Genomic DNA, 12,566 nt, shown 5'->3' with positions numbered 1-12,566 from the left:
TTCTTTTGTGTTCCACGGAAGAAAAAATGTATACGTTTGGAACGACATGAGGGTGAGTAAATGATGAAGGAATTACCAATTTTTAACTATTGCTTTAATCTTTAATCTTTACCTTTAAGGTGTTTTTATCATATTTATTGAATCATATTTAGTAAGGTCAAGTTATAGTTGACTAAAAGTTTGGGAATTTTTTATTCATGCTGCGTACTGTTTAAAGAAAAGAAAGTGAAAGTGACATGACATTCAGCCAAGTATGGTGACCCATACTCAGAATTTGTGCTCTGCATTTAACCCATCCGAAATGCACACACACAGAGCAGTGAACACACACACACACACACACACACACTGTGAACACACACCCGGAGCAGTGGGCAGCCATTTATGCTGCGGCGCCCGGGGAGCAGTTGGGGTTCGATGCCTTGCTCAAGGGCACCTAAGTCGTGGTATTGAATGTGGAGAGAGAACTGTACATGCACTCCCCCCACCCACAATTCCTGCCGGCCCAGGACTCGAACTCACAACCTTTCGATTGGGAGTCCGACTCTCTAACCATTAGGCCATGACTTCCCAAGCAGATAATTAGCAGATAATCACAAAATTATAGCAACAACAAAATATACTTTGTTTTGTGGCACTGAGGTTTCTGTACAGAAGTGCATTTATTCAGCAACCACAATCGCAAACAGTAGGTAAGATCTACATGTCGATTTATTACAGTTCGTCACTGAAAGTGTTTAATGGCAGATTTAGTAGTAACAAGCAGGGCAAACGACAGTGTGAAAGAACATGGGCTGGCCATATATGTTTGTCAATGTTTTCAGATCATCACATATTTTTAAGAGAGACCATGTGCGGATGATCACAAAGATAAAGGAAAACCTTTTTTTCATACTATGAATGTCAATGGCTACCATCAACTGTTTATTTACTAACATTTTTCAAACTATTGTAGCAAATTAGCTCAAAATGTAGAGGATCTGAAATCTGAGGATCTTTGGTGAATAGAAAGAAAAGGCCACATCCCTGGCTCAGACTTGGGTGTTCTTGGAAGACTTCAAGGCATCCTCGTCTTCTCAGAATCTAAAAGACCCCCCTGATCTGGTGATCTTTAAAGTGTGAGGGGGTCACACCCACAGGATTTGAGTGAGCCAATGAGGAATAGTGCCTTTGGAGAGAAATGTTATGGCTCTTTGTCTTCAAACATGGTATTTTGCATGTGTCAATGGATTGGGTGTTGATGCACTAATAAACTATTAAACATTCTAAGAACACTAATATGTTGCAAAACTCGTGTAGGTCAATAGTATTTCTCCTCTTTTTGTAATAGAATATATTAAGAAATTGTATCAGACTTCGTGTTTAATGATGTCAATATGGTCTCATCTTCATCTTGTCTTAGTCATGGAAACAAAATTAACACTATTTCAAAATGAGACACATTGTTATTAGTAATTAGTAAAGGAACATTACACTGTAGTAATGTAAAATCGGTTGCATACCTTTCCATGTCGAATAAAAGATCACTTCCCCCGTTTCCTCTGCTAAATAGCCTTTATAAAAACATGCAGGCTACAGACGAGACCACAGATTAACAGAATTACAAGATTATTCATTTAAGGGATGAGCTGGACGGAGCAGATTCTAGGAAGCATGGGTGCTGTGGTGGTATCCCGCCATTCGGGCGCCTTTGATTGGGTGGTCTTGCAACGTCGGGGCAGTGCTAGCAGAGTCAGACACTATAAAACACAATGAGGGAGGACAGAAAGGGAAAAGAAGGAACGTGAAGGATGGGTGCTCTAAAAAAGAATGAAGTATTGTGAGAAAAGAGGAACAGGAGAGGAACAATGAAGATTGAGTGTCTGGCTATGAGAGGAAGTCCTGAGAGAGAGCGAGAGAGAGAGAGCAAGAAAGAGGATGTAGGGTAATAAATTGGGAGTTTAATGTTTGACTTGTAGCCCACTCATCAATAACGCTCATCATTTAATACATGTCAGATTTATGGCATTCTTTATTTCAAGGCAGTCATCATATTTGAGGGGTTCTTGGTTCCGAAAAGTTTGAAAACCCCTGGCGTCAGGAATAGTAATTGAGCAAATTTGTGCCCAATTCCAGACTACAGCATAGCAGCACAGCTTCCACTTGCTCTGATTGATTGCCGGGCTTTAATGGACATTAGTGTGCGTTTAAAGAGAGCGACGGATATCCTGAAGCATGCGGGAGAAGAATGGTTGAGGGAATGAGTCTGTGGTTTGGTGCTGAGGCTCTTGAGGGTGCAGAAAACACAAAATACTCTTTTTGAGACAGAAAGAAGCAGCTGCACGCCTGCGTCAGTCTCGTGAATGGTGATAGGTGGATTTGTGTAGGAGCCCAGTGTCCTTTGTGCAGCCCTATCCAGTGAATGAACACAGGATGTGCGGTTGCCCGGGTAACTCCCCTGCATAACTTGTTCAGACACTTACTTATGCACCCCCTCCCTCTCTCTCTCTCTCTCTCTCTCTCTCTCTCTCTCTCTCTCTCTCTCTCTCTCCCACTCACTCACTCCATTTCTCCCTCTGGTCTGCTGCAGCTGAATGGGGGAAGCCACCATCCTCTGAAAAGGGTTTTGCCCAATAGCTTAAAATAAATCAAACTGTATGTGTGTTCGCTCTACATATGCATATTACGTTTTTAGATTGATTAAACGTATTAAAAACAAGCAAACAAATGGTATCTTACTTTTTGTTGTGTTTTCCATTACAAATATATAAAATACTAAGATTTAGTTAAATGTTTGTTAGAAGGAAAATTACTTAATTACTTAAAAAATATTTATATATATATATATAGAAAATAAATGAGTTTATGCTTAAAATAAGAAAAACAATATCTTATTTATCTTTTTTAAAAAGGCAAACAAAGATTATGTTTCTAGATACAGATATGTTTTAAGCATAAACTTAGTAAATATTGAATATACTATATATATATATATATATATATATATATATATATATATATATATATATATATATATATATATATATATATATATATATATGAATAACAAAATTAAGTTTATCTATAAAATAATTGTCATTGAGATGAGAAATGCTGGGGGGGGGGATATTTTATTAAGTATAAGCTAACTTCACTTTATACATTTTAAATTTTAAACCAGGTTTGACTTGATATAAATGTATCTTGATTTAAGATAAAGCACTGAATAAAAATATTACTGTGCATTTCGTGTCGATGGCTAAATTTCATGATGTGGTTTGTCCAGACTTGTGCATATATTACTAATTAAACCAAAAAGTCTTTTAATCGTTTAATATCTAGATTTATGTTTTTAAAAGTTATAACTTGTCCACATTGGGTACCCCCCCCCCCCATATATATATATATATATATATATATATATATATATATATATATATATATATATATATATATATATATATATATATATATATATATATATATATATATATATATATATATATATATATACTAAATAGTGGTTAAAATTTGCCCATGCATTAACTAAGGTTGACAAATGAGACCTTGCTGTAAAGTGTTTCTTAAGGTCCCAAGAAACTTACATATAAGGAGGTTGAATTACATTTAAATAAATTCCAGTTCCGTTAAGTGACCTACTTATGAGAAGTACAGGCCTGCAGCGCGACCTTGTGGTGGAAAGTGAAACTGAATCAGAATATGAAGTCCAGAGTCCTGAGGACAGCACTTCTGGAATGATGACTCATCCTAATTTACGTTGTTATGTCTCACCTGGGATCAGCTTGAGAATAAGGTCATTAATAAATCCAAAGCTACATCAAGTCAACCTTGAAGTTGTGTTATTGGAAAGCATTTTTTTTTTTTTTTTTACAAACTGTGTGATCTATGTCCTTTGCAGACTGCAGAATAAGCATGTCACGTGAGGTATGTGGGAACTGGCCACACAGTGGTGGGTGTGTGAGGTATGCCAGGTGATTGAGGCCGAAGCTCCGCCCATTCTCAAAGTCACCTTTAATCGAGTCTGCTGATAGTGTAAATGTTATGAGAGATTCTCTTTATGAATACTTTCTCATTTATCATTTAATGATTCCAGAGACATTTATTAATTTTTAAGCTCAAATGTAGAGTGTGCAAACACCCACCCTAATGTATTTTTTACACTTGACACAAATATTTGATTCATCTTCTTTGATCTTAAGGATGTTAGAACTTTTGGAAATATTATACTTGCAGTTTGTGCCTGTGTTACATCTAGACAATTAAGAGAACCTTGTGAAATGACCTCAGAATGTGTAACCTATTTTAAGGGATAGTTCACCCAAAAATGGTTAGTAACCCTTCACTAACCCTTATGTTGTTCCAAACCTGTATGAATTTGTTAATAACCAGTTGCTGGTAGCCATTTACCAGTAATCTTTTTTTTTTTTTTTTTTCATACTATGGAAGTCAATGGCTACCAGCAACAGTTTGGTTGCACATATCTTATTTTGCGTTCAACTCACAGAGGTTTGGAACAGCATGAGGGTGAGTAAATGACGACAAAATAAAAAATCAAAATTAAGCTGAACTATCCCTTTAAGGATTCTAATTCAGTGTATATGCCTATACTCTTTCTTGGGTTAAACCAGAATAATAGAAATATTACAAGATATCTGCGCAGCTTCTACAGACTTGTTTCCATGCATATTTGAAAAGCTGGATTAAAATTCATGTCTAGCAGAAGGCAACAGAATTTGATTTGGTTGGATTGAGTAATGGGTTTCTAAATTTAAACCGTATTGATGCACAGACATCCAGTGTGATCTGTTAGATTAACTGTGTTCAGAGGGTGAGATTATAGACAGCATCTTATTAACAGGAAGAAATAAAGTGTAATATGACATTAATATTATCGGTTATCTGTTTTTCCCTCCCATCAGCTCCCTGTGAGGCAGATACTTTCTTTTGCCACAGTAACATGTGTATCAACAACACACTGGTGTGCAACGGAGTCCAGAACTGCGTCTACCCTTGGGACGAAAACCACTGCAAAGGTAAATTGTGCTTTTTATATTTATTTATTATATCCTCTCAATGTTTAGAGGTTTCTATGTGGAGATGTTGGCCTTCGTTTTTTCTCTAAATCAAAATCAATACATGGGGAGAAGCATTGTCTTAATGTTTGCACCCTTCACGCTTGATAGCTTGTCAACAAACTCTTAATGCTTTCAAGAACATACAGCTGTTAGAAAAGACCTTGTTATAAAGCTTTCGAACCTCTGTGCTGGGGTTCATTGATTGACTTTGCATACGCTACTGTAATGACGCTAAGAAATATGAGCTGGCCACTAGAAATCCATTTGTACATGTGAATGACTGCGGTTCAGGCTGGGTTTGAATAATAGCAGCAATTCCTAAGTGCAGTTTGGCTATATCTGTGCTTATATTTCACATAAGCTGTCCAAGCTGAAATAAATGAGTTTTGGAAATAATGCCGGGAGACTCCGTAGAGGATACGGGAGTGGTGTTTTACCACAGATAGTTTTTTTTTTTTTTTTTTTTTTTTTTTTTACAAAAGTAAGTAAATACATAAAATTAGTTTTTTGCTCATTAATTCAGAAAATATTTCAACTTAAACTTTGAGCATCCTTGATTTTTGTCCATCATTACTGGTTTTAATTAAATGTATAATTTAAGTGATATAATAAATCCTCAATTTAAATTAATTATATTAATTTAGGGGGTTCAATGAAAATGTAAAAATTTTTAGGGTGGCCGTTGTATGTTAACTTCAGATATGAATGAACTCTTTTTAACATGATTTTAACACATTTATAAAGTCAATTGTATTGCTATTTGCTTTTGCTTTCTAAAGATTGGTTGAAAGATTAATCACATCTTTTTATTTAGCATTAGTTTAAAATAGTAATAAGAAGAGCAGTGAAATATAAGGAAAAGTTCAAAAACAATACAAAATAAATGGTACAAAGTAATTCATGTTTTAAAAAAAAAAAAGCGTTCCTGTAGTTCAATTGGTAGAGGATTCCATAATCGGCCGATCGGAGCACCCCTAATATATATATATATATATATATATATATATATATGTGTGTGTGTGTGTGTGTGTGTGTGTGTGTGTGTGTGTGTGTGTGTGCGTGTGTGTGCGTATGTGTGTGTGTGTGTGTGTGTGTGTATCACAAAAAAATCTGATAGTATTTGATTTTTATTTGGTTTTAGGACAATAAAATATTTATTTTCCTTTAAATAAAAAGTAAGAAAAAACAATACTTACAATAATATTGTAAATATTACAAAATAATTAATATTTTAAAAATCATATATACAAAGAAAATTACTTGTACAATCTCTATATACAAAGATACTATTTGAATAATTGTTTTAATTTTAGTACATTATGAAAACAAAATTATTTAATGGAAACTGCATGTATCACATATCACATAATTCATGTCAGCTTTAGAATACAATACAGATTATATAATAATTTTCTCAGACCAAGATAAACAGCACGAACAAAAAACTAAATCTTTAATTACAATACTACAATAAATACTACGAAATAGTTATTCCAAAAAATATGCAGAAAATATTTCAATGATTTATTTTGGTGTTAGTACAATAATGCCATGTTTCATTTTGGAAACATATCATAAAGTCTTCATTTGTGGTTTGTCTGCACCTCTGAATACAAATGCTCCTCTCCGTTGAACCAAAGCCAGCACAGATGTTATACACTCACTGTGCTACATAAATGTCAAAGCTCTCCCGTTAGAATGATTTACTACTTCTGCTTGCTGTTTGTAATCTCTTTGGTACAACAGTTTCAACAGAAGCTAACCTGCGATGACATTGCATGCCTGTGGTATTAATTTATTACGCTTTCTGTTGTGTTTTGCAGAAAAGCGGAAAGCCAACATCCTGGACAACCTCAACAACACCAACGGCACCATCATCGGCGTAACCTGCTGCATTGTACTGATCCTACTCGTCATATCGGTGATCGTCCAAATCAAGCAGCCGCGGAAGAAGTACATCCTGAGGCGGGAGGACTATGACCCCACCATGTTCCAGGAGGTGTTCCAGGAGCCGCCGCATTACGAGCTCTGCACCCTCCGCAGCGGGGCAGCCACCTCCGCGGACCTGGCCGAGCTGGCCGAGGACTTTGAGAGCTACCACAAGCTCCGGTGCGCCTCCTCGCGCTGCGTCCATGAGCATCACTGCGGCTCCTCGCAGCTGTCCAGCAACAAGGGCAGCCGCACCAACCTGAGCGCCCGTGAGGCGACGGCCGCCATCCTGACAGACCTCCCACCGCAGCCCATGCGGACGCTTCCTCCCCAAACCAACCGCAGGAACATTCTGGTAATGAGACACACCTATTCACAAGAAGCCGCGGATGCCTGTGACCTGGACGATGACCTGGAGGAAGTGCCCACCACCAGCCACAGGCTGTCCAGACACGAGAAAGCAGTGCAGCGGTCAGTATCCATCGATTTTGATGATTTAAAAAAATCTACTTATTGCATATTTTAGAATGATTTTCTCCCACTTTTAGTTTTTTTTTTAATTATTATTCCTTTTTAGCTTCTCTTCTCAGCCTCCCACTGATTTTTTTTATCTATTTCTTATTTCATTCTTTTTTTGCTTTGGTCTTCTCTTTTTGTCACTAAGACAGCTGTCATGGTCAGAGTTGAGTTTGTAAAAGAGATGAAGAGGATGCTTTAAGAATATGTCTGCTGCATGTTTACAGGCCTCTATCAGTAAAGCTGACATCTTAAGATTAATGCTCAGCTATACTGCCCTACAAAGCAGAAAGGCAGTAACTACACAGAGTGCAGAACTGAGAAAAAATGATTTAAAAGTTATTCTGTCATCCAGCCTAAGTAGTTACTGTACAAACAACTACCATTTTTCTCCAAAACTAAACATTTCAGATAAAACGTTTTGTCACATAACAAAGGATGCCTTGAATGTCATGAAAATGACAATAACTAATTTTTGACCAAAAATGCAGTTACTGCCTTTTTGCTTTGTATGGCAGTATAGACATGCTGCATGAAGATGGAGCTGAGGGATAATGAACACGTTTTTTTGTATTTTTCAGAAGTTCATTTTCAGAGAGAATATTATATTGAAATTAATCGAAATGGCTTCAGTTTTGATGATGTACAGTGTTCAGGAGTTTGGGGTTAGTAAGAATTTAATTTTTTTTTATTATTTTTTAATTTTAGGCTTGTCTTTGTATGTTAACTTCATATATTAATTAACTGCTTTAGCATGTTTTTAACACATTTATAGTAAATTTTATTTGCTTTTTATTTAGCATTAGTTTAAAATAGTAATAAGAACAGTAAAACATAAGGAAAAGTAAAAAAAAATCTTCACAGAATCCTGAAATAAAATGCATTAAAATATTAAGCAAAATGTTAAGCAACAACTGTGTGTGTGTGTGTGTGTGTGTGTATAATCATGTGACACTGCACACTGGAGTAATTATGCTGAAATTTCAGCTTTGTCATCACATGAATTAATTAAAATATATTCAAATAGAAAACAGTTGTTTTAAACTGTAAAATATTTCAAAATTTTGCAGTCCTTTTTGTTGTTGTTGTTTTTTATCAATACTTATTGAGCCCCTAAAGGGTCATTCTGGTGGAAAAAATCAGAGTGAGTGAAAAAATTTCGGGTGGGAGGAAACAAATATTTTTAGAATTTTTTGAGTTTTGCGTTACTTCGAGAAACTTTTGCGTTCTCTCGCAAAGATATTTGCGTTCTCTCGCAAAACTTTTGCGTTCCCTCGCAAAACTTTTGCGTTCTTTCGCAAAGATATTTGCGATCTCTCGCAAAGATGCACCGGTACGTTATCGAGTCCCGCAGGAGCTTCGGAGGAGGGACTGATGACAGTGTTGGACGAGAGAGGACCAGGCTCAGACTTTATTTTGGGTTTTGGTTCTGATTGTGTGCGACAGTCGTCCACAAGAAAGGGCTGTCACGCACTTTTAGGTATATTGCATTATTAAAGTTTGTTTGAATGTTCGCCGGTTCCTGCCTCCTTCTTCCCGTGACTATGAACTTTTGGTACACACTGGATGACTAAATTCAGTACACACCTTAGGCTATCCCTAAAGAAAACTCTTTATTAATGGACTAATTAGTCTATTCTAAGACAGTAGTATAAAACAGCAGAATTCGGTATACACTTTATTTATAAATTATAGGGTACATGAAAGCAGATAAGCCCAGAACAGTTTTATTTTAAACTTGGAATCCAGTTCAAATAGGCTATAGTCAGCTTTTAAGACATGGTTCAAAAAATATTTTTTTCCTCCCACCAGAAATTTTTTCACTCACTCTGATTTTTTCCCACCACAATGACACTTAAGGGGCTCCGTAAATACATGCAGCCTTGATGAACATAAGCATAAACTTACTGACCCCAAACCTTTGAACAGTTGCAAAATAAGCACCCCTAAGAGAAAAAAGAGTGTTTCTATTCGTGCAGTTCTTGAAAATATCTTAAAGCTTTATGGTGTGTTTTTCAGTGTAAAAAACAAAACAAAACAAAACAAAAAAACAATTGCTTGTATTCGTGCACATTTCAGGCATGTTCCCTATCATAGGTCACTTCGATGCTGCGGTGATGTCACCACGTATGGGAACACCTCTGGTGTGACGAATGTCTGAAGCCCTATACCATCCCGCCAATCCTATTGGCCAAATGGCGCATAGCACCACCCTGCGCATGCGCACGCATGATATACCTGGGTGCAGCGCGCCATTTCGCTCAGATTTCATTCCTTCAGGAATAGCGGATCATCTGTGCCCTATCATCTCGCGTTCTCCAGCGATCTCTTCGAGCAGTGTTAACTCCTCTTCGCGGACGCGATGAGTTTTCGAAAATGTAAGGAGCCATGTACCAGGTACATCACGGCGGGGGACACTCATGACAGGTGCGTAGTATGTCTTGGTTTACATCACGCACAGGCGGCGCTTAGCGGCCTTTCTTCCTGTCCCCATTGTGATGGCCTGCGGCTCAGAGTACTGCGCTCCAGGGTGGAAGTATTCTCTAATGTCGCCCTCGAGTCTAACCCCCGTCAGGTCACCTCTGCGACTGCCGAGGCACCGCACGAGGCGAGGGCCTGGGGTGACACGTGCGACATGGACTTCGTGGACAGCGCAGCGCTGGAATATTCTCCACATCGCTCGCTCTCCCCTACCCTGCTGCAGAATAAAACTTATACTGAGCCTGTCGTCTTCTCTAATGAGGATTTACTTCCCACACCGGAGGCATGCGCTGCCATCTCCTTCGGTTGTGGACGCTATGACGACGATGTTTTATCCACCGCGGCCTCGGGGTCTGAGGACTTTGCGACCGACACTAGCCCTCTTCCTCCTAGCGGACAGGAGAGGCGTGTTTCCCCCTCCTACAGTGAGCTGTTGGATGTGGTTTCTCGTGCGGTGGGTAAATTGGGGCTAGACTGGGAGGTTGACAAGGCCGAGGCCCAACCTTCTTCTAAGCTGGACGACCGTTTTCTAACCAGTCGGACACCTACACAGCCCCGGAGGCCTTTGCCTTTTTTCCCGGACCTCCACCAGGAGGTTTCGAGGTCCTGGAAACAGCCGTTTTCGGCGCGGATTACTAATGCTGCGGCCGCGGATTTCGCCACCGTTTCTGATATGGCGAACCATGGCTATACTATGATGCCCCCGGTGGAAGAGACTCTCGCCGAACACCTTGCGCCTAGTTCGGCCGCGGCTTGGAAGTCTCGCCCCCTTCTTCCTTCGAAGGCGTGTCGAGTCACGTCTAGTTTGGTGGGTAAATCCTACATGGCGGCTGGTCAAGCGGCTGCTTCGCTCCACTCTATGGCGGTCCTTCAGGCCTACCAAGCGGAGTTATTGAAGGAATTGGATGAAGGTGAGGGCATCACACCGGAGGCAGTGAAAGAGCTGCGTAGAGCTACGGATTTGGCGCTACGTGCTACCAAACATACCGCTCGTGCAGTGGGCCGTACTATGGCCGGTTTGATTTCGGTTGAGCGCCACCTCTGGCTTAATCTCACCGATATTAAGGAGAAGGATAAATCTTTCCTTATGGATGCCCCTGTCTCCAGGGATGGATTGTTCGGTGAGGCTGTCACGTCAGTAGTGGAGAAGTTCAGGGCAGCGAAACAGCAATCAGCCGCTTTCCGCCAGCTGATTCCCCGCAGACCCAGGGAGGTCGAACGCCGGCAAGCGCCCGCGCGTTCTCGCTCAACCTCCTCTCACCGCCAGCGAGCAGCCTCTCGAGAGGAACCCACACCTATGGCGCCTCCTCGTAAGGACTGGGGCCCTAGGGTTTTTCCTCCGGCGCACCAGCGTCAACGTAAGCGATTGAACCTGACCTCGACGGCTAAAGCCTCTCGTTCTCGGGTGCCGAATAGCAGCTCCTGATCTTTTTGCTGCTTGCCAGGGACTGTGCCCTCCGCTAGAGAGCGCTGTCGGACCGCTTTCGCGCATCCTACACTCTCATTGCAGTCCCCATGCTCAAACATTGATTGTCTCGCCGCAAACAGCGCCTCGAGCAACATTGGATCGAGCTGTAATAATAGACGCTCCCTCAGACACTCTGCGCAATCCTGCTTTCGGAGTTCGAGGGACGACTCAAGGACCCTGCACAAGCGGCCCGTTTATGACGGCTCGCACAGCCGCCGCTTTTTCGCTAGCGGCAGAGCCCGATGTTCCATCTGTTGGCCTAATTCCTGCCGTGGACACGTTTCAGGATTATACTCAACGGAACGCAACGACTCTGGCGCATACGCTTCCCCGGTGCACGAACACCACGGGTTTTTCGTGTCCGGTTGTTTTAACGCGTATGACGGCGTTGCAGGGAGCGGAAGTTTTGAAACCGCTAATATTGTTTCGGGCCGCGTGGGAACGCTTGCCCGGCATTCCTCAATGGGTGTTACGCACGGTTTGTCACGGATACACCATTCAGTTTCGGAAAGGCCCGCCCCCTTTCCGCGGAATTCTTTCCACTACGGTGAAGTCTACGGAAATGGCGGTGCTGCGACAGGAAATGTCAGCTCTGCTGAGCAAAGGGGCTATAGAAGAAGTACACCCCTCTCAGATGGAGACAGGTTTTTACAGCCGTTATTTCGTGGTACCGAAAAAAGACGGCGGGTTACGGCCCATTTTGGATTTACGCCGTCTGAATCTTGCACTCAGACCGAGCAAATTCAAGATGTTGACGGTGAAATCTATTCTGTCTCAGATCCGACCAAGCGATTGGTTTATTACGATCGATCTGAAGGATGCGTATTTCCATATTCAGATCGTCAAGAGACACAGGAAGTTCCTCAGATTCGCTTTAGAGGGCAAAGCGTATCAGTACCGCGTTCTTCCCTTTGGCTTGGCTTTAGCGCCCCGTACTTTCTCAAAATGCATGGACGCAGCTCTGGCCCCGTTGCGGCTCCAGGGCGTTCGTGTGTTGAATTATTTGGACGATTGGCTGGTGTTAGCGCAATCGTGGACTCAAGCACACTCTCACCGAGATCTTGTGCTGAATCATTTAAACAGCCTGGGCTTACGAA

General features: G+C 40.6%; 1 protein-coding gene across 2 annotated transcripts in view; it reads left to right on the top strand.

Annotated features, from left to right (window-relative positions):
• Positions 1-12,566, top strand: part of LOC127946531 (neuropilin and tolloid-like protein 1) — a 99,251-nt gene that overhangs the window by 78,748 nt on the left and 7,937 nt on the right. For both annotated transcript variants that reach the window (XM_052543162.1, XM_052543163.1), the window contains exons 8-9: positions 4,920-5,033; positions 6,899-7,475. In XM_052543162.1, coding sequence (XP_052399122.1) covers positions 4,920-5,033; positions 6,899-7,475 — 691 coding nt within the window. The remainder of the gene's footprint in view (positions 1-4,919; positions 5,034-6,898; positions 7,476-12,566) is intronic.

This window comes from Carassius gibelio, chromosome A24 (assembly GCF_023724105.1).
Source record: "Carassius gibelio isolate Cgi1373 ecotype wild population from Czech Republic chromosome A24, carGib1.2-hapl.c, whole genome shotgun sequence".
In the NCBI taxonomy this organism is placed as follows: Eukaryota; Metazoa; Chordata; class Actinopteri; order Cypriniformes; family Cyprinidae; genus Carassius; species Carassius gibelio.
This window is presented reverse-complemented; position numbering and strand designations above follow the sequence as displayed.